We start from the raw sequence: 18,829 nt of genomic DNA, 5'->3' as shown, positions 1-18,829 counted from the left end.
TAATTGACTGTTGCTTTCAAGAGTCTTGTTGCACTGTGAGTTTTCAGGGAAAAACAGATTCCAAATCGTTCTGCATTCTTCCTGGAAATGTGGTGCCCCTGGTGGTGGTTCATCAATAATTAACTTGTGGTCTGTAATAACTACAACAGGGTACTGGTTTGTTCTTGACAGAATTGAATGCCGAATGCACAGTTTCAAGAGAAAGAGTTTGAGATTAACTGTTTTCTTTTTTTTTTTTTTTTAGTATTTAAACACAGTTAAGAATGAGGAGAGTACTGTTTGTTTTGGGTGATGCTGTGGTTACTTTTTCTTATTCACAATGGTGTTGCAGATCCAGTTCATTCCATCCTATAAAAAAAAAATATATTCAGTGGTCAGAATTATTAGAGAACTACAGAAGTGGTGCCGTTAGCCAGGTGATTCCCAAGAAAGTGAATGGTTTTAGCAGCGGTCTGGCGTCACGGCCCTCCCTTACCTGCAGTCCCTCCCCTGACAGGGCAGCACAGGCCTGGATTTGCCACTCCCTGTCTCTGTACGTGTGGAGGTTCAGCCCCTCTGCGATTTCACTCGCCGGAGCTGCTGTCACCAGGTCCTGCTTGTTAGCAAAGATAAGCACTGGAACTGCCTTCAGATTATCTTCTTCGATAAGATCGGATAACTCCTGCAGGAAAGGTTGAAGTGCAAGATTACAGACAGGAATGTGTTCACATGTGTTTTACCATTTACAGTGTGTTCTGGATTGGTGATCGTAAACTAAAAGCTTCTCTTACTATGTGACCCATCAAGCGTAGTACTGTACTGTAATGAACTACAGTATTGAAACTGGGTTCACAGGCATATCTATCCCTTTCCCACCACATATACAGACTCAAACAGGGTCTCCAGTGGATCATCCATTGAAGGCACTTCCATATGGAGTGCAGGAAGAGTCATAGAGGAGCTGGCTGGTTTGAATCCTGGTGGCGCTGAGTTGCTGACCTTAGCTAGCCCACAGGGAATGCTGCATAGGGTTTTGTGCTGCATTGATGTGGATAATATGATTAGTGATAGTTCAGATCATTGTATTTCAGCACTCCCTACTGGTCAAGCACCCCACAAGTCAATCCAGACAAACCTTCCATCTGGTTCTTTGCCTCCAGTAGCTTGGTAATATCTGGTGCTCTGGTTCAGCTGGTGAAGAGAGACCGTGGGAATGGAGGTTGCACATTAATCTTCAGGTTACCTAATTGGTAAGTGGGTTTCAGTGGCTTTTCAAATTGGTTAAAAAATGAGGGTAACATTTATCAATGATCAGTGAATGAAAAAGGAGCAACAATCAAGCAACTAACAGTCTGAAACACACATACCTGTCCTGTTTCTTCAAAACGTTTCTTGTCTGCGCTGTCTATGACGTAAATCTGCAACCAGAAAAGATGAATGCTAACCTCATATCTCCTTGTTGGATTAGCAAATGAGTATATGGATAGGTTCTTAATAGGTTCTCATTATTAGGATGCCAAGTTTTGCCTTCATTGCAGCTAAACGATTCAATTGTATTATACAGGATAAACCCACAGAGATGCACCAGCTTGTGTCAAGGATCCTTGATCTGTTCCCTTGGTATTGGACTGTTCAAGATTTATATTACCAGAACGGGGGATTTCACAAAGGTTCAGTCAGATTTATAGTCAGTAGCCAACATGCAATCAAGGAAAGTACTTTTTCTGGTGTCTTCTGTTAAACTGCAATATTTTTGTTTTGTTTTTAAAAATAAGTAAATGATGGGGTTTATGAATGGTTGGTTTTTGGTCTTTCAACTCCACTTACTGCTTTTGGAAAAGTCAAGGTGTCACATGGTTGTTGAGGAAACAGGAAGAACAACATGACCAAAAAAAAAAAAAAACAAGCTAAAACTGTACTGTAAATCTTTACAGAATTCAGAATTACTCCAGTAAAACATAAAATAGAAATAAAAAACTATATTAAAATGACATTTAAGCTTAACGTATATCTCTACAGTTAACCATAAAACCAGGCAACTCACCAACAAGTCTGTATTCTCTAAATATTTCTTCCAAAAAGGCCGAATCTTCCTTTGACCTCCAATATCCCAGACGTTCAGTTTCATACCATTAGAAGCCACACTTTTAATGTTGAAGCCCTGCAAGAAAAGGAAGTGTGTGAAATACAGGTACTTTTTTCTTAACGTAAATGAATGTTTTGCTGCCTTTTTAGCCATTTGGTGCTTCCTTGGAGACCTGCAGATTTAAAGCCATGGAGCGACCGCCATCTAGGAGACCAATCGATTTACAGGCTGAAAGTGAGGAGTAAGCTCAGTAGAACTGCACAGACTGAGGTACTGTGGGATTGCATTGACCTGCTATGAAAGTGTCCGGTTATTATCATTCTGTTATCATGTCTTGATGGGGGGAGTTACCTGCTTGCTGGGGTTTGAATACAACATTTGTTGAACAGCATATGAAAACAAAAAACATAATTTTATAAAGTTTTGAAATTTTCAGCACACTAACTTGTACTGTCTGGTTACAGCTTTGTTTTATTTCTGCATGTACATATAATAGACTGAACTGACTGAAATGTTATTTATGATCACTATCGTAATGAATACAATCGTGTACAAATTTCATTTATATTATATATAGCACTGAGATCTTTACAGAACAGGCAGCAATTACAGTGTTACCATATATACACAATACATCCAGACTAATCACAAAACAAACCATCACAATGGTTTAAAACAACATAAAACATACATCAAACCAGTCTATTCACAGCCAGAACTGAAATATTCAATCTACAAACTGTGCTAGCAAAATGTTTGTCTCCCTTATTGGCTTTTTTGACAATGATAATTGTACAAATGGATGGGTGAGTTTCTTAATGCCTTATCTAAGACAAGCTACGTAATTTAGTTTTATTTCTACTAGCCGTAGCCAATGTAGTCTTCCTCTTCCATGATAAACTGAGTCCATTTTAACTCCCATCATCAATAATGGAACCTTCTTTCTGATGGAACATGGTGTGAATGTTTAAAGCGATAATAAATTAATTAAGATATGTTAATAGTTGGATTAATTGGCAGCCGACATGCACATTTTGTATCAGGTTTTTTCACTGATCCAAAAAGCAAAGCCTTCATCTTACATTCATTACAAGCCTATTGTTTCTAAACCATTTCTGCCGAGTGTTAAAATCAGATTGCAGCTTCTGTTCGGTTTCCGCTAAATCTTTATTTATGGAATATCACGGTATCATCAGCATACGTTCTTACACTGGCAGCATTTGGTAAATGATAAATAAATAAATAAATAAATAAATAAATAAATAAATAAAACATTTTGGTTATTGGTGAACTGATAAAGTCAAGTCCGCTAATCATTTTTGCTCTGCCCTTTTGATGTGGTATTACCCTATGCTTGTATATCATAAGATGTACTTTATTTTGTTTGATACCCATGCACCAGCGTTCCAATGGAGCTCTCTACGTGGATCTAAATTTAAAAGTACAGCACGCAACCCTACTGATTTCAGAGCTGGAAAATGTTCTGATCTTCTGGATACAGTCCAGGCTGTCTCTGTGTAGCTTGAGCTAAGCCATGCTGGCTCCCAGCAGGAGTCAATGTGATAATTGCTCAGAAAGAGCTCTGTGTTTCCCTGCCAGTTACATTGTTAATCACCTCTTCATCCATTGTTCCATATACATGGACCTTGACCTACTGCCCCTTTTTTTACTACAGCAGTTATGCAAATATGTCATTTAAAAATATTATTTCTGCCTGTAGTTGCGGCCTGCATTTTTCCACACGGGAAGTGCATTTATATAAAGCTAGATATGCCACTCAACCCCTTTTTTATGTTATTACTACTTCTCTGAAAAGGTCAAGTTATCTAAATGATACCTAATCCTATAATTCTGCATATATAACACATTCATAATCCTAACCCCTCCCCCTCTTTTCCCAGTAGTGTAGCTCACCTGTGTTGGTGTAATGGTGCTAACGTCTTCTGAAGCCAGTTTCTTCAGTAATGTTGTTTTCCCTGCATTGTCCAGGCCCAAGAGAACTATTCTCAACTCCTGCTCTGGAGCGCCTTTCAGCTTCTGGAGGACCGAGAACAAGCCCTGGATAAGCAAGTACAAATAAACAAACGTGAATAAGACTCGGTACATTGCAAGGTCACCCGGGTCTGGTCGTGCAGATTCTATCTCCAAGATATGCTCACACCAGACCACAGGTCAGTTACAAGGTCCAGTAAAAAGTGGCTTTCTGTATTGCGCTTGTACTGTAGGTTTTAACTGGCAACCTTTTTAGTAAACTTTAGTAGATGGATATGCTGTTGTTGGCATGACTCCAAGACTGTTGGACTTGCATGATTGATTGCATTATTGCAAAGGGATTCTGGGGTCTTTATCTTTTAGTTTGCAGGTGATAGTAGGCTGTCAGAGGAAGTTTTGGAAACTAGCAGGAGGAGCAGACTAGCAGGACTCTGAGTCAGAAGAATGGTTCTATAAACTGCATATTAAAATGTTATTTCATGTTTATATTGTTTATCATGAAAGCTGTCTATGTCTCTCCTGGGTACCCAGCTACACATATTCCAACACCACACAGCCTACTTTGGCTATAGATTTCATATTGGCTGAGGGGGGCAGGTTATTTGACTACACTATAAATGTTTTTTAAAAGGTTAGGGACCCATAAACATCGAGCTAATTTCTCTATAATAGTCAATTTATCAATCCATGTTAATAGATATCATATTTACATCATCAATCAAGCATGTGTTCTGTGAGTGTATACTATTAGAATTGTATAGGATTTTTATTCTTTTTTTTCTGGAAATAAGCGACTCATACATGGCTTGTTTTTATGTTGTCATCTCATATGTTTTCTGTTAACCTGGATTATATTAAATCTGTAATTCAATGTTTCTCAGTACATGATTATGAATAAGACCTATTGACATATTGCTTTTTGCATTTTAATGAAGATGGCACAATATTTGAGGGCTAGAAAGCAGTAGCATCATTTGAAAGTGTCCAAATAAATTACCACTCCAGCCATCTTAAAAACAAATTCATGAATCAATGTAGGTTTTTGTATTCTTGCAGGCACCAACCTAATTCAAATGATCAAACAACTGTAGGTCTTGCAAGAGACTGAATGAGTTTCAATGTTTTCTTTCAGTAGAGTAGGAGAGACTCTGTCCCCGTTCCCACACATGCAGGACCAAAAATATTGACAATAGCAATCTTACAATTCTCATCTGCATCCCTTTACACAGATGATCTGATGTCTACACTATCAGTGTAGGTTATGAGCATATTTATTTAAACGTGCCCAGGCATGTTACAATATTTAAAGATGTGCATCTCCCTTCCTCCAAAGCTATGAATCTATTCATTTTTAATTATACTGTTACCACAACGTTTAAGGATTTTTTTAATTTTTTTTTAAATATTTTAATATTTTTATCACTTCTATGGCTGTCCAGTACCTTGAGGTTATGTCACTCTTGAAAAAAAAATGACTTCAGGTTATTATCGGTATCAATACTGTTCCTTAATATCAGTCCAGGGTTTGGCCAGTCTATGTATTCCAATATTATTTTCCTGTGTCTAGACGGGATAAATGGAGGTCAAATTCTACTCTACACAATTCATTTGTACTCCAAGAACTAGATTGCAAAGTAAATGTTTGTGTTATATGTTAGTATTAGCAGCGTATTTTAACAACATTCTTGAATGTGAGAAGCTAAATATTGACCAGACGAATCTTAAAAAGAGTCCTGCATTATGACAACTCCCTGCTCCCGTCCAAAGCTAAACATGTCTTCAAACCCGACAGCCATCCCCAGCTATCCAGATTTTATCTCTTTAAAAGGTGACAACCCCACCTTCAAAGAAGGAAATACAAAGCCAACTATTTCAAGCTCAAGAAAACCCTTCAACTCATTAAAGACTGGTGACTCACCAAACTGACAATACAGATAGAATACATACCTTTTGAACTTCTCCCATTTTATCTTGTTTTCTTCAGGAATAAAAGTGAGGAAAGAAAGCTACATTCTATAGTCACAGCCACGCAGACACAAATTGAGTTGACCCTACAGGCTGGATTGAGTCCGTGGGTGCTGTCTTCCCTTATGCAATATGTACAGTCCACAGGGATCTCTCTCTCTCTCTCTCTCTCTGGATTAGGGCTCCAGAATTAGCTGCCAGCTTCAACATACACTCCCTGTATTAAATAATTACCTGGATTATCCCCCCCCCCCCCCCCCCCCCACGCCACCTGTCACTCTCAGGACGTCATGTGTGAAGATAGTCCAGCAGTCCATTAAAACAAGGTGTTTCATTTTAGTTCTGCGCATATTACAGATAATGGACGTAAATTTGCATGCCCATTGTAGTGCTCCATGTGTAGGTTATGCATTTAACATGACTTATGGTGGTAAACCATGTTTTTACAGTGCTTTGCTGTTATTGTGATGAATCATATTTGCCTTGCCTGTGCCTCACCATTTTGACCCCCCCCCCCCCCCCCCCCTCTCCCCGTAGGTATATCGAGGAGGCTGACATCAGTCTGCTCATATGTCACACTTGAAAGTTTTGCATATAGATTTAGAGACGAGCTTGCCACATTGGGATGAAACTTGCTAGAACCCTCTTTAGCACAGATATTGAGTGTATTGTAATCTGGGGGTATAACGAGGATGCCTGTCTGTATGTCAGTTTTATTTTTACGTGTATCTAGGGAAACGCTATCCTAAATATGATGAAACTTTGTAAGGAGTTTTTTTTTTTTTTTTTAATACTGGTTATTAGTAGTGTCAGAATATGGTAGTAAATAGAGGCTGTCTGTATATCAAACTTCTGTCTTTACACATCTAGAGAACCACACAGCCAGACTAGCTAATAACCTTTAGCACTGTTTGAGTAATCATAATTGTAAAAGTGTAAGTGTGACAAACAGAGAAGCATTCATGGATCTAGAGAGCCGCTGATCCAGCTATGAACACTGAGAAGGAAATTCTTTAGCACAAACCATTGAGTGAATGTATCATTATCTGGAGGTTTATGGAGGTTGTCTGTCTGTATGAATGTCCATCTGTGTGTCACATATACATTTTGACATATCTCTAGAGAATCGCTTATCCTGTCTTCAGGAAAGTTATTGAGTGTTTGAGAGCAAACTGTATGGAGGCATCTGTCAGTGTGTCTGTATGTACTGTCTGTCTAACTTACATTTTTAAACATGGTTACAGGAAGTCATGCTGATCTCCTATTCTGTCAGACTGATAGCTCTAAGTTTGTATTGGGAATGACAAATTAAGTATATTTGACCAAGAGGTTAATGCATACCAGAGGCCAGTGAGAACAAATCATGTTAATCTGCCTGTCAACTTCATACAACCTTGTAATTAGAAATCCACAGATTCTGTTCAATTCCACTTAGAAGATTCACCTGCAACAATACTGTATCGCAACTGTAACTGCAGTTTGATATAACTATTCAATTTTGTCTGCAGTTGTCAAGCAGGGTATAATAGGCCCTCAGGGCAGGTACAGTGTTGGTCGGTCAGTTTCTCACATAAAACAAAATCACACCAAAGAGACATTTTGGAAAATATACTGGCACCTTTTATTAGTTTATAATTCTATCCTATATCCCGTTCTACAAAGCAAGTCAAATACATCATTAATAGAAACATAAAATTACATAAAGCAGGCCTAGATAAAATAGTTATATTTCTACCATCTAAACAAAGCCAAGAGGCATATTCAATCAAAGAATTACAGCACCTGCATTATTTCTCTTTTCTGTGGCACTATTCATTCACAAATTCCAAAAAGAAAATGTGTTAAACTGTATTTGAGGAAAATTTGATTGAATAATGCCATTAAAAGAGCTCAAGAAACTTTATTTCCTAGTTCTAAAGTTACATTCAGTTGTATTGTAATGTACTGTACAGTTTTAAGACAAAGATGGACAAGATTGTTTAAATGATTTAATAGGTACAAATAATGCCTGCACCATCAATTAAACATAAGTCACTAAACTGAGAAAATGTAATCTAACTTCATTTGTTGGCACATAAATGTTTCTAAGGTTAGTATGGTGATGAAGTGTGGTGGTCTTGAATGGAAAGCAATTCAGAGCTTCTATGAAGACCATCATAAAGAGTGCTACCCAAGGGTGTAAAATCAACCCCATTTCCTCAATTCTTATCAGTATTAGCAGCATTATCACACAGGCCACCTGTATTTGTGTTTAAGATCTTTTAGTTCTTTTGGTCTTTATACTTTAGCTGGGGACATAAAGCATTTTCAAGAACAATGCAGTAGATACAAGTCTGTGCCTGATTGCAGTTAGAGTAGGAATATGGATTTAAAATTCTTGTCTAGCACTACTTTAGCAAATCTGACTTAAGCTAATGCCTCCATCTCAATGGGGTTTTCCTGGTTCTAAAACCACAACACGGTTCACTTTTTTTGCAGTTCATTTTTGGTGCTCTATTTACAGAATGTTCTGCAATTAAGTTTTTTTTTTTTAAGCAGAAATATTTTGCTGCATAGTAAGCTTGGCAATCTCTGATCTAAGCTGAAAAACCGATACAGAATCATGCAGAACATACACCATAGGATTAAACAGGTAAGAAATGTAATATTTGTAAAAGAGTAAAAGTTATATTATTATTATTATTATTATTATTATTATTATTATTATTATTATTATTATTATTTAATAAGTCTGTGTTTAAGTGGCTTTCACCTGGGTTCATTAGCTGCTCTTCAGTTCTTGTTACCTGCCATAGGTATATGCAAATTAGTGGCGGTTTTCAATTTTTTTTAACAGACATATGAGCCAGCACCATCTAGTGATGGCAATACGCTGCTGTGCACTAGAGGGCGCTGGAGCTTACTAATATATATATAAAGACACAGCAATGTATTTAACATGTTGGATATTACTGGAATGTAATATACACTACTCTCCATTGGGACGCAGGGCGTATATTTAAGGTGTCGGCAACTTAATTTAGAGTTCCAAAATAATAAACTCCCCTGTCCTTTATCACAAACCGGTCCCCTAGTCCGATACATTACTGCGTACTGTTGTTTTTCTATATACATCTGTTGTTGTAAAATCTGTGCTGTCTGATCCTGAGTTTCTTGCTAATAAAAGGCTAAAGAAAGAGAGTCTGCTGATCCGGTTTCATTATAGTAGTTCATATCTGGTTGTGCAACACAGCGTCGTTCACAGTTGTTCACCAGCTAATTCAGCCTCTGTCGTCCCAGTGAAATAAGATGTGGTGGATCAGGGCAGGTGTTTTCATTGCCCTGTGTGAGGACAAACTGATGTTTGATGAGGCCTGACTGGTCCCTGAGATTGGTGAATTTGCATCTGTGAGGTAAGCATAGAAAACCATGTGAAAAGTCTGGTAGTCAGTTGTATTGATCAAAAATGAAACCCATCTAATTTTCTTTATTTTCTCCAAATGAATTAAATGTTAGGCTGGGAATTGGTCTCCTGTGGTACTTCTATTTACAATTTTACTATTTCTTAATCTTAGAAGTATTATCATTGATGATGTATTGACAGATTTAATAACATTGGGACATACAATAAAAATCATTTACATTAAGGTCTGTGAAAAATCAGGTTTAGAAAAAGACATTTAAATCTGTCACTCTTTAGACAATTAAATACACACTTCCCTTTTTATGGTAGAAAACTGCCTTCAAATTCTTCATTGTTGATCTTGTTAATACAAGGTTTATTTTAAAGCGCGTTTATCACTATAACATTATCACCGTGCTGTTATATCTGTGTGAGTACACTATACACTCATTGTGATCCATTCAACATACTTACCAGTACTGTGAAGTTACAGTGGTAGTGCTGTTGGCATCTGATACCGTCCTTGGCTTTCTTTTGGCTATAGAAATACAAAAGATAAAAGATTTATGCTTTTTCTTTCCTGTCTTACTTTTGGATGTATCAATCTGATTCTTTCCTATGTTTAAATGTTCTTTTCTAAACCACTACTGTACATAATCTACTGCAGCCAACATCTGTTAGGAATGTGGTTCCTGGACTATATGCCTCAGATTCTATCCCACACTGGAATAAATGTGTAACTCAGCCAATCCTGTGCCCAAACCTGTTGATAAATAGGTGCTGAACTGCTATAGGCATTCAATACCAACTGTTACCATTGATACCAAATGTTTCTCAATCAAAACTTGCAATCAGTCCAATTATATTAATGCATGGTCTGTAACCACTTAACATACACATTGCTACTAACATGACTTTTAATGTCATTTTAAACATGGTCATTTATTAAGGTTGATAGGATCATATATGGCTCGTTGCCCCCTCTGTCAGACAGCATTTCAGTGTGGTAACTCCTGGAAACGCAATCAAAGACCTTTACATACACTTTGATAAGAAATAAGTGCAGCTAACTTCAAAGATAAAGCCCTTGCACTGGGATCATGGACTCATTTAGATATACAGATTGAGTAAACCAGTACATATGTTAGGAGTTACTAAAGAATGTTGGGGGATTTCTTATAAAAGTTTACTGTGCTAAATGGTCTAATGAAACATGGTCAAAGCAAGGTAAAGAACAAAGAATTATAGAGAAAGCAGGGTGCCAAATCGCTGTGATGGACGTTGTTACATTTCAATGGAAACATTAAGGTAGACCGTGTGAAGGTAAACAGTGTAAAATGTTTTATCAATGGACGGAAAAAAGATTTTAGAAGTACATATTCATATGTGAATGTTTGTTCAACATAAAACGTTGGACGTACCCTACCAATCTTGCCTTATTTTAAATTTTTATATAACCCAGAGAAATCAGAACCCTATAATTATTGACACTCTAAGTCCACAATGATAAATACTTACAAATGATCCCAAATCCCACATTCCACATATTCTAGTTTCTGGATACACCCATCCACAGTGAATCTTACCTTGTGAGTTTTTAATCATGCATTTCATCACAATGACAAACAAAATGAGAAAGGCCACTGCCCCAAGGCCACATATGATAATTATCAAAAGAGAACTATCTGTTTGAAAAAGAAAAAAAGAATTAGACAAAGTAAGGAACACATATTCCTGCAGCTACAGCTCCTTCTTGTTTAAAATATTGTAACAGAAATAACCAGACACTTTTGGAACAACATGCCTTTATCATAAAAAAATAAAACAAAAACAATAATAATAATATGAATAGCTTCAAATTCGAATTGCTTTTTATTTTATTTTTTGTAATATGGCAGAGCGGTTCTGGCTTCTGTTGCTCCCTATTGAGGTATCAGTTTTCTCAAATCTGTCTTTACCTGGTTTTGAGCTTGTCTGGAGGACTGTAATTCCTCATTTCATTCCAGCCTTGAAAGTCCATGTGATTTGAATGGAATAATGAAGGCTGTTCAGTACAAGCACTTTGGATTTTCCAGACCTGCTCAAAAGCACCTCAAAGCCAGGTAAAGACACTTATTCTTTAACTTGTTGGTTTTGTTTACATTCTACCATTTTGGATTATCTTCAGCAGCATAATACACTAAAACAAAATGTCCCCCTGGGCCTTGCTTCACACTCTGTATGTCACAGATGGACTCAGATATGAAGGTAGTTGTTTTCACACAGGTACAGCAGGTAATGTGGAAAACTTGTTTGTAGATAATGTAGCCTTTTAAAGCATAGCCACTACATCGGCATATAGCCACTTTCTCAATTCCCTTTTAATAATGTATACCCAGCAGCTGTTCATATGACCAGTCTTACCAGTAACTGTAATGTCTATTTTATTAGAAGTGCTGTTCCCACAGCTTCTTATTGCAGTACAGTAGTAGGATCCAGTGCTGTTTTTCAACACCTTTGTAATGGTCAGATTAGTGCTTTGGGTTATGTTGAAGAGTACAGCGTCTTTAAACCAGAGAACTTCCTGAACTTCATGATCAGTAATACAGATCAGGGTGATATTATCCATGTCGTTGACAGCCAATGATGTGGCATTAATAATAACACTGAAAGCAGAACCTTACAGAAAAAAAAAAAAAAAACTAATTTGAGCCAAACCACACACACTATTTATTAATAGCAGAAGGAAAGATCTCAGAAATTAGACATAAGTAGAGCGCTTTGTTTTTCCTTTTAAATTGTGCTTCTAGTGTTGTATGCACAGGGTTATATCTATACACAGGATAAGATGTACAGGAACTTTGACACATCTGTAACTGTGATTATGAGCACTAACCAGCTTGTTTGGTAATTTGATTGAAAAGGGCCATAGAACATGTGGGAAAAAAACCCCATCTTCAAGATAAGTGCATCCCTTAATTAATAAGCAGTAATATATAGAGTATATATGTATGATGGGACCTCCTTTGAAGGATTTCAATAAACAGAATTCATAAAAGTACAATAATGACACTAAGTTAACACATACACTCACTTCACTGGTAGTCATTGTAAACTTCCTTTAATTAATTAACTTCAGCTATTCTGGCAGTACTTACAGTTTATGGTGATATTTATCTTATTCGATGCACAACAATTTGTAGCAGTACAAAAATAGGACCCAGCATCATTGGCACGCACTTTTGTGAGGGTCAGATTATTGCTTTGGGTTCTGTTGACCAGTATTCCATCGTCTTTAAACCAGCTCGTTCCTCGGACCTCTTCATGAGTTGAACAGGTCAGGCTGATATTGTCTCCCTCATCAACAGTTGTATTTGATGCTTCAATATGTGCATCTGCAAAGAAAAGATTCAAACAAAACGTTTGTTGTATGCAAGTTTAAGTGACTGTTTTCTATATTCCAGTGGTTCTCAAACGTCATCTATTTGGGACCCCCTTTTGAAGTGACTTTGGTCTGGCACAACCCACTTATTGAAATATTTCTGGCTAATAAATGATTTATTAAATCTAGCTTTTTATTAAATAAAAAAGGAAATATGAGTAATAAAGCAAAAAGAAATGTTGTTTATAAGAGACCAGCTGCAATTACCTGTTGCCATTACATATAGTACAAGTCTGTTTTCGCAACTCCCCTAAAATGTTCAGCCTTTGTTCCATTCAGCTCTGGAAGCCACACTTACTGCATGTATATTGAGAAAGGTGGAGCCAGCACAGTTGAGAGCGTCCCGTTGTCACATGACAAATGGAATGAGGAAGTGTGTTCAGTGCCAGGCAGTTAGGATTCCCCAGACAATCCAAGTAAAGACATGAACCATGATGAACCATTCAGTATGATTGCAAAGAACCGACAACAAATAAATATGGAATAATCAGGCACCAGTTCCTGGTTACTTAGGAAATATTTACACACGGCCAGCATCACAAAACACAATCTGAACGTGCGCATTTGGGGTGGCCAAGTTTAAACCAGGGAATGCTGCTTCATTTCACTTCCCTAGAAATGTTGTGAGGCAGTACAGAGGTGGCAGATAATTGCACCTGATTCAACTGTGATACTAATTTCATCAAGGGCTATAATATAGCTGCATGGACTAAAACTGGACTGAAGTTTTATTCAGATTTCATCTGTTTAAAGACTGGCTTTCCAAAGTGGCTCACGACCGCATGGTGTGCAGGGTGAATAGTAGTCAGGGGAGGCCAGTTTCGTGTCTTAGCAGTGCAGTTGCTGGTTTTTGCAGGGTGGAGGGGTAGACTGGCTTTGGAGGAAAAATTATCAAGGACTGTTTCTCCTCATCGTGCTGTAGTGGGCCCTACTGACCAGGCGCAAAGTGAGTTCAAGTTGATGCCTGCAGGGCCGCTAGCTTGCCAACTGTAGCTCCCGGGTATAAAGTGGTGTTTGGTTTGCTTGTGCAGTCAGTGGATGGCCACTGACCTTCAGTTTGCTTGAGCTGCTGTGGGAAGTTATTGTAATAAGGGAACATTCTAAATTGGAGATAAAAATAATCAGGCATTTTAAATAAAATAAATTTAAAAAAAACTCACTAATGCACTAATGACACATCAGGCAAGTCAACAGATGTAATACAAATAACTAGGAGACAGCAGTTCCATTGTATTCAATAATGCTGTGTGTCATCAATGTGGTCTGGTACACAAATTAGTTCACACACGAAAAGGGATATATAAACATACTGCTATGCAAATGTCTTATCTGCTGTTGAAGTTGTCATAGTTTCAGCTTGGTTTTAGATCTTTCATTTTAGATTGTTTGATCGAGACTCTGTGGGTCTGATGGGGGTATCCTTGTGGCCAGTTTAATGACAGGGGGATGAAATTGCATAGTGTTTAAAAGTCGAAATTTAGACACAGTTGTTTCACTTTCAAATCCTGAAAGATATCATTAGGGGGCCAATCGTAAAGGTTAGTTTAATGATGATTGTTGGTGCTGCTGTTATATTAGCATATTCATATTCTATTTTTGTGGTACAGTCATCTATTACCCTCGAATTGACCGACTTTATCTGTGAGCATGTACAATAATTCATTTTAGCAATTTATTTTTAATGACTGGGTTTAAGGAGTAAGTAGTGGGGTTCCAAAAAACAGTGTCACCCATCCCCATGTGTTGCTACAACTGTTTAAATAACGTACCTGTCATTTCTCTTTTCATTGTCAACATCCTGACAACTTTTTACACTGATAACTTTAAAGTCTGTTTCAAAGCACTTTTCAAAATGGCTGCTCTAGTGCACTGGGGTTTGAGATCTTTATAAATCACTGCAGGAAGAGCGATTAAAAAAAAAAAAAAGCATAACAGCAATTGTTGTGTTACCTGTTTGACAAAGTGCGGGTAATAATCCTTACACTCTCAGAGCAGAAGAGCAAACAATGAAAAGAAAAATTACAGGTACGTTATTTAAAAAGTTCTAGCAACACCTGGGGACGTGTAACGCTATATTTTTCAGAACCCTGCTACTTTCTCTTTAAGGTATGACGATTAGTAAATAATACCAAAATACACTCCAGGAATATATTAACATGTTTTTGAAAGCTAAAATAAAGGGAATGAGAATTAAATTGTGTCTTTTCTGTTGACTGAATGTACAATACAAAGCTCAGTTTCAGTATAATGAAAGTATATTTGCTAAATATTTAAAAGTGCAAACTTCCTTCAAACCAGGCTGTCCTTTTTAAAAAGCCTATAGTTGCCAGCACTTTATTATAATTCAGCAGAACAGAAAACAACATACCTCCAAAGCAGGAAAACGAATCTTCATTATAAACGAAATATTGACTTTTATTAATTTCTGTGTTTGGTTCCTTCAGGCAAATTGTTTTGCATGTTTCTGAAACTGAAAAAAAAAATCTTTGAAATGAGTAAAGCCTAGTTGGGTCACCTGGAAAACATTGCATGCATAGAATTAAACACATACGAATTTTAGTGAAGTTCCCTGGTTCAAGTTCACAGCAGTAATATTTCTCCCCACCCACGACATTTAAATGGTCTTCATCTCCTGTGTGATTGCAGCATTGTGGGTTCAGACTACATTGAAGACCTCCAGAGATTTGTGTTCCACTGCCTGTTAAAGAAATTCAGTAACAAACCTCTCAAATCATCTTAGCATATAAAAAGTGTTTCATAGTGACATTAAAAGGAGTTCTAACCAAGATATAAAAAAAATAATAATCTATAATTATTTATTTCTAAGCAGACGCCCTTATCCAGGGCGACTTACAATTGTTACAAGATATCACATTATTTTTACATACAATTACCCATTTATACAGTTTTTACTGGAGCAATCTAGGCAAAGTACCTTGCTCAAGGGTACAGCAGCAGTGTCCCCCACCTGGAATTGAACCCACAACCCTATGGTCAAGAGTCCAGAGCCCTAACCACTACTCCACATTGCAGCTATATGCATTTTATAAAATCTAATAAAATATTTAAAATACAATCCAATTAAAGTCAAGCAGAGAAACACCTTGGCTTGTGGCTTCATTAGTAGAAGATCGTTATAAATCTAGGAGTGTTTTTGAAGTTATGGATGACGGTGAGTTTATGGTGAGTTAATTTATTTTATTGAACTATGTGCTGAGAATACTATATGTGCAGATACCCAGTTTCAAAGTAATTTCCTTTTAAGACTTGTTTTTATTAATTAAATGAAACCAAACAATTCTATTAGTGCATGTGTTAATTTCACAACAAGAAAATACTGCCTTTTCCCCACCTTTACAAGTGAGTACCAAATCAATAGCATTTAAGCGGTGAGTGCTTTACAAGTCTCTTGGAAGAGAATTTTCCTTTCACCTGGGGCACTGACATTACTGCCATACAGAGGCCATAAACTGTTTTGATATTTGTATCCACACATCATAGGTAAATCAACTGGGAATTATTTGTTCTCCACTTTTACTCGACAGTGTATCCAGTTCACGCTCCCTCCTGCAACAGTGCTGGTGCTCTGATTGAAAACTGGAAACTTTGTTTCACAGCTTTGTTGCAAGAGGGAGTGTGGTCCAGATACACTGTGATGTTTCTGGTGAACACTCCCAATAAACACTGAGAAATGTATTCCCTAGTTGATTTATGATATGATATGTGATAACAAATTTCAAAAGATTCCGTAATATGCGATATGGACAACACGGGACACAGCAAAGGTAACAATGCATTTGTTGTAAACACTGCAGTGTGTTCTGTAATACTTTAAAGGGAATTCCTCGGAAAATCCAAATATCAACACACCCCTAATATGTACCTTGTACCTTGTAACTGAAAGTGTTCTGCTCTTAGGATCTGAATGGGTTTATATTCTTGTTGATGAACTCATGGTTTTCTTTTTCCATTTTGAAAAGTCTTAGTTTGTGTCTCCTTTCATTTTTCATCCAGCGTATCAGCTATCTTATTCTGTTTTCTTTTTTTCTTTTCCAGATCAACTTTTATTATCTCTCAAACCCCGTTCAGCCCCTATGTTGTGTTCTTTAGTCATGCAAACAAGTAAAACTCCTGTACCTGTCTGCAGGGTGAGAACTTGTTGTCCATGGTGTCATTAGGGAACATCTACACATTCTTAGACTTCCCAACAAGGAATCGGTAAGAAGCTATGTTCACATTACACCTCTCCTTCAGATAAATCTGAGCCATGAACAATTGTCATTTGCTTAACGTTGTTATCCTGGATAAACCACTCATCTTTTATAGGAGTGCATTTAACTGGATCTAACTGGGAAACCTTTGAAATAATTTGGCATTGCCACGAGACAAAACTTTTGTCGACTTGACTTTTTGTAAGTTGCACTTTATATTTTGATTGAGTGTATTGAATAAGTAAACATTGTTATGTTGGTCCAGAGATTAAAGTTTTTAGTGGACCAGCATAGAATTTGAAAATGTACAAACTTTCAATACCACATAGGTCCTTTGAGAAGACGAAGATGATTTAACCTGGGGAAAAAAAACCCATTCAGGCATTGTGTTTAACAGAGTCTGACTAGCCTGTTCAGATTGTACAGGTTTATTGTTTTGTTACTTTTAAAAGCACCATTAAAAAGCCACTTACCAATGCATAGAAGCAAAGCAGTTATATAAATAATATCTTCATAGATATTCATTGTTGAAACTTTAGAACTGAAAGAAAATCAATATAAAATATAATCATGCCCATCAAACACACACACACACACAAATAACAGTTAAAACAATTCAAGTAACCAGCTACAGTCATATTGGTAAATAGATCAGTCAATAGTTTTGACAAATATGCGAAATAATTCAGAATTTCCCTAAATTGCACACGCTTCTGGCTATTGCAAAATCATTTCTTTTGACGACAGTTCATATGACAGTCAGTTACACAAAACAACCCCAATCAAGCATCTAAATACCAGTAAAAACAGCTCTTTGTGTAGCATGGTTATGAAAATCAAACCTCAAATAGTGCATGTGAAACGCCAGCACATGTCTGTGTGTAAAAATCTGGAAAATGCCAGAAAGGGTTTAAATGACGACAGGTTTTAGAATGGAATAAATCCCTACTTAATTAATAATAATAATAATAATAATAATAATAATAATAATAATAATAATAATAATAATAATAATAAATACTATTAAATAAAAATTCCATCTTCCATTACTTAACACATTTAATAATGCATTTAGAATTCATGTTATTGTACTTACTCTAGCACCAGCCTCTATCTAATTAATCATTAACAGTACATTACAAATGTTGACCGTATTAACATTATAATATATCAAGCATTAACATTTTTGCACATTCAAAAATACAACATGCATTTAAGTAATACTTGCCTGCTATTGCTGCTTCTTTGAATGACTTACACTTCAAGTCAACAAGGCTGAAGAGTGAAATTACTGTTCATAAACAATGGACAGTGGACCTGTACTGCTCTAAAATTAAAATGGACACATCAATGCAAATGCATTATGGAAATCAATCTCCTACAGAGAGTGGGACCAAGCTGTCATATTACAGTAAATAAGATGCAAATCTGTATTTTTTTTTTCTTAAAACAGAAGGGAAGTTGATGCTGGTGGATTAATGTTCACAACAAGCAATGTAAATGTACCACAATATATACAGCCAGACCTATTCAGCTTTTATTAAAAGTGCAAGAAAAACAGTGAGCCTTGTTACTTAAGTTAGATAGCTTCATTGTTAGGCGTCTCAGAAGAATGGAGACATCTGTCAGATTGTCTATAGCAGAACCTCCTGGGCTTGGATCCAGCTTAATTCACAAGTGAAATGTGTTTGGTGGAACCAGCTTAGCATTCGTCAACATTACTGCATCCACATCACAACCTATTCACTCAGATGTATTGTTTTATTTTTCATTTCTTTACTAATATAAAACAG

General features: G+C 36.7%; 2 protein-coding genes across 4 annotated transcripts in view; both read right to left on the bottom strand.

Annotated features, from left to right (window-relative positions):
• Positions 1-221: 221 nt before the first annotated feature.
• Positions 222-6,196, bottom strand: LOC117431275 (ADP-ribosylation factor-like protein 3). Of its 2 annotated transcripts, none has more exons than XM_058996096.1 (6): positions 6,005-6,196; positions 3,980-4,102; positions 2,024-2,140; positions 1,347-1,397; positions 476-661; positions 222-348 (listed from the first exon to the last, which is right to left on the bottom strand). In XM_058996096.1, the coding sequence occupies exons 1-6, from the start codon at positions 6,020-6,022 to the stop codon at positions 301-303; spliced, it is 543 nt and encodes a 180-aa protein (XP_058852079.1). In that variant the 5' UTR covers positions 6,023-6,196; the 3' UTR covers positions 222-300. The 2 variants fall into 2 exon arrangements, with proteins under 2 accessions (XP_058852079.1, XP_033907943.1); XM_034052052.3 differs by having other exon boundaries at positions 3,980-4,123; positions 6,005-6,195.
• A 1,448-nt stretch (positions 6,197-7,644) lies between these two features.
• LOC117431388 (sialoadhesin-like) overlaps positions 7,645-18,829 on the bottom strand; it is an 11,239-nt gene continuing 54 nt past the window's right edge. The window contains exons 1-8 of one of the 2 annotated variants that reach the window (XM_058996093.1): positions 17,510-18,829; positions 15,377-15,523; positions 15,194-15,295; positions 12,542-12,778; positions 11,808-12,062; positions 10,991-11,089; positions 9,879-9,942; positions 7,645-9,407 (exon numbers count right to left, since the gene is read on the bottom strand). The exon at positions 17,510-18,829 is cut by the window's right edge and continues 54 nt beyond it. In XM_058996093.1, the coding sequence (XP_058852076.1) occupies position 9,407; positions 9,879-9,942; positions 10,991-11,089; positions 11,808-12,062; positions 12,542-12,778; positions 15,194-15,295; positions 15,377-15,523; positions 17,510-17,561 (957 nt within the window). In that variant the 5' untranslated portion in view covers positions 17,562-18,829 and the 3' untranslated portion in view covers positions 7,645-9,406. Of the gene's footprint in view, positions 9,408-9,878; positions 11,090-11,807; positions 12,063-12,541; positions 12,779-15,193; positions 15,296-15,376; positions 15,524-17,509 lie in introns of both variants that reach the window. The other variant, XR_009308145.1, reaches the window with a different exon arrangement.

Source organism: Acipenser ruthenus, chromosome 22, assembly GCF_902713425.1.
Source record: "Acipenser ruthenus chromosome 22, fAciRut3.2 maternal haplotype, whole genome shotgun sequence".
Classification (NCBI taxonomy): Eukaryota; Metazoa; Chordata; class Actinopteri; order Acipenseriformes; family Acipenseridae; genus Acipenser; species Acipenser ruthenus.
The sequence above is the reverse complement of the archived record's forward strand: the minus strand, read 5'-3'. Positions and strand labels throughout refer to the sequence as shown.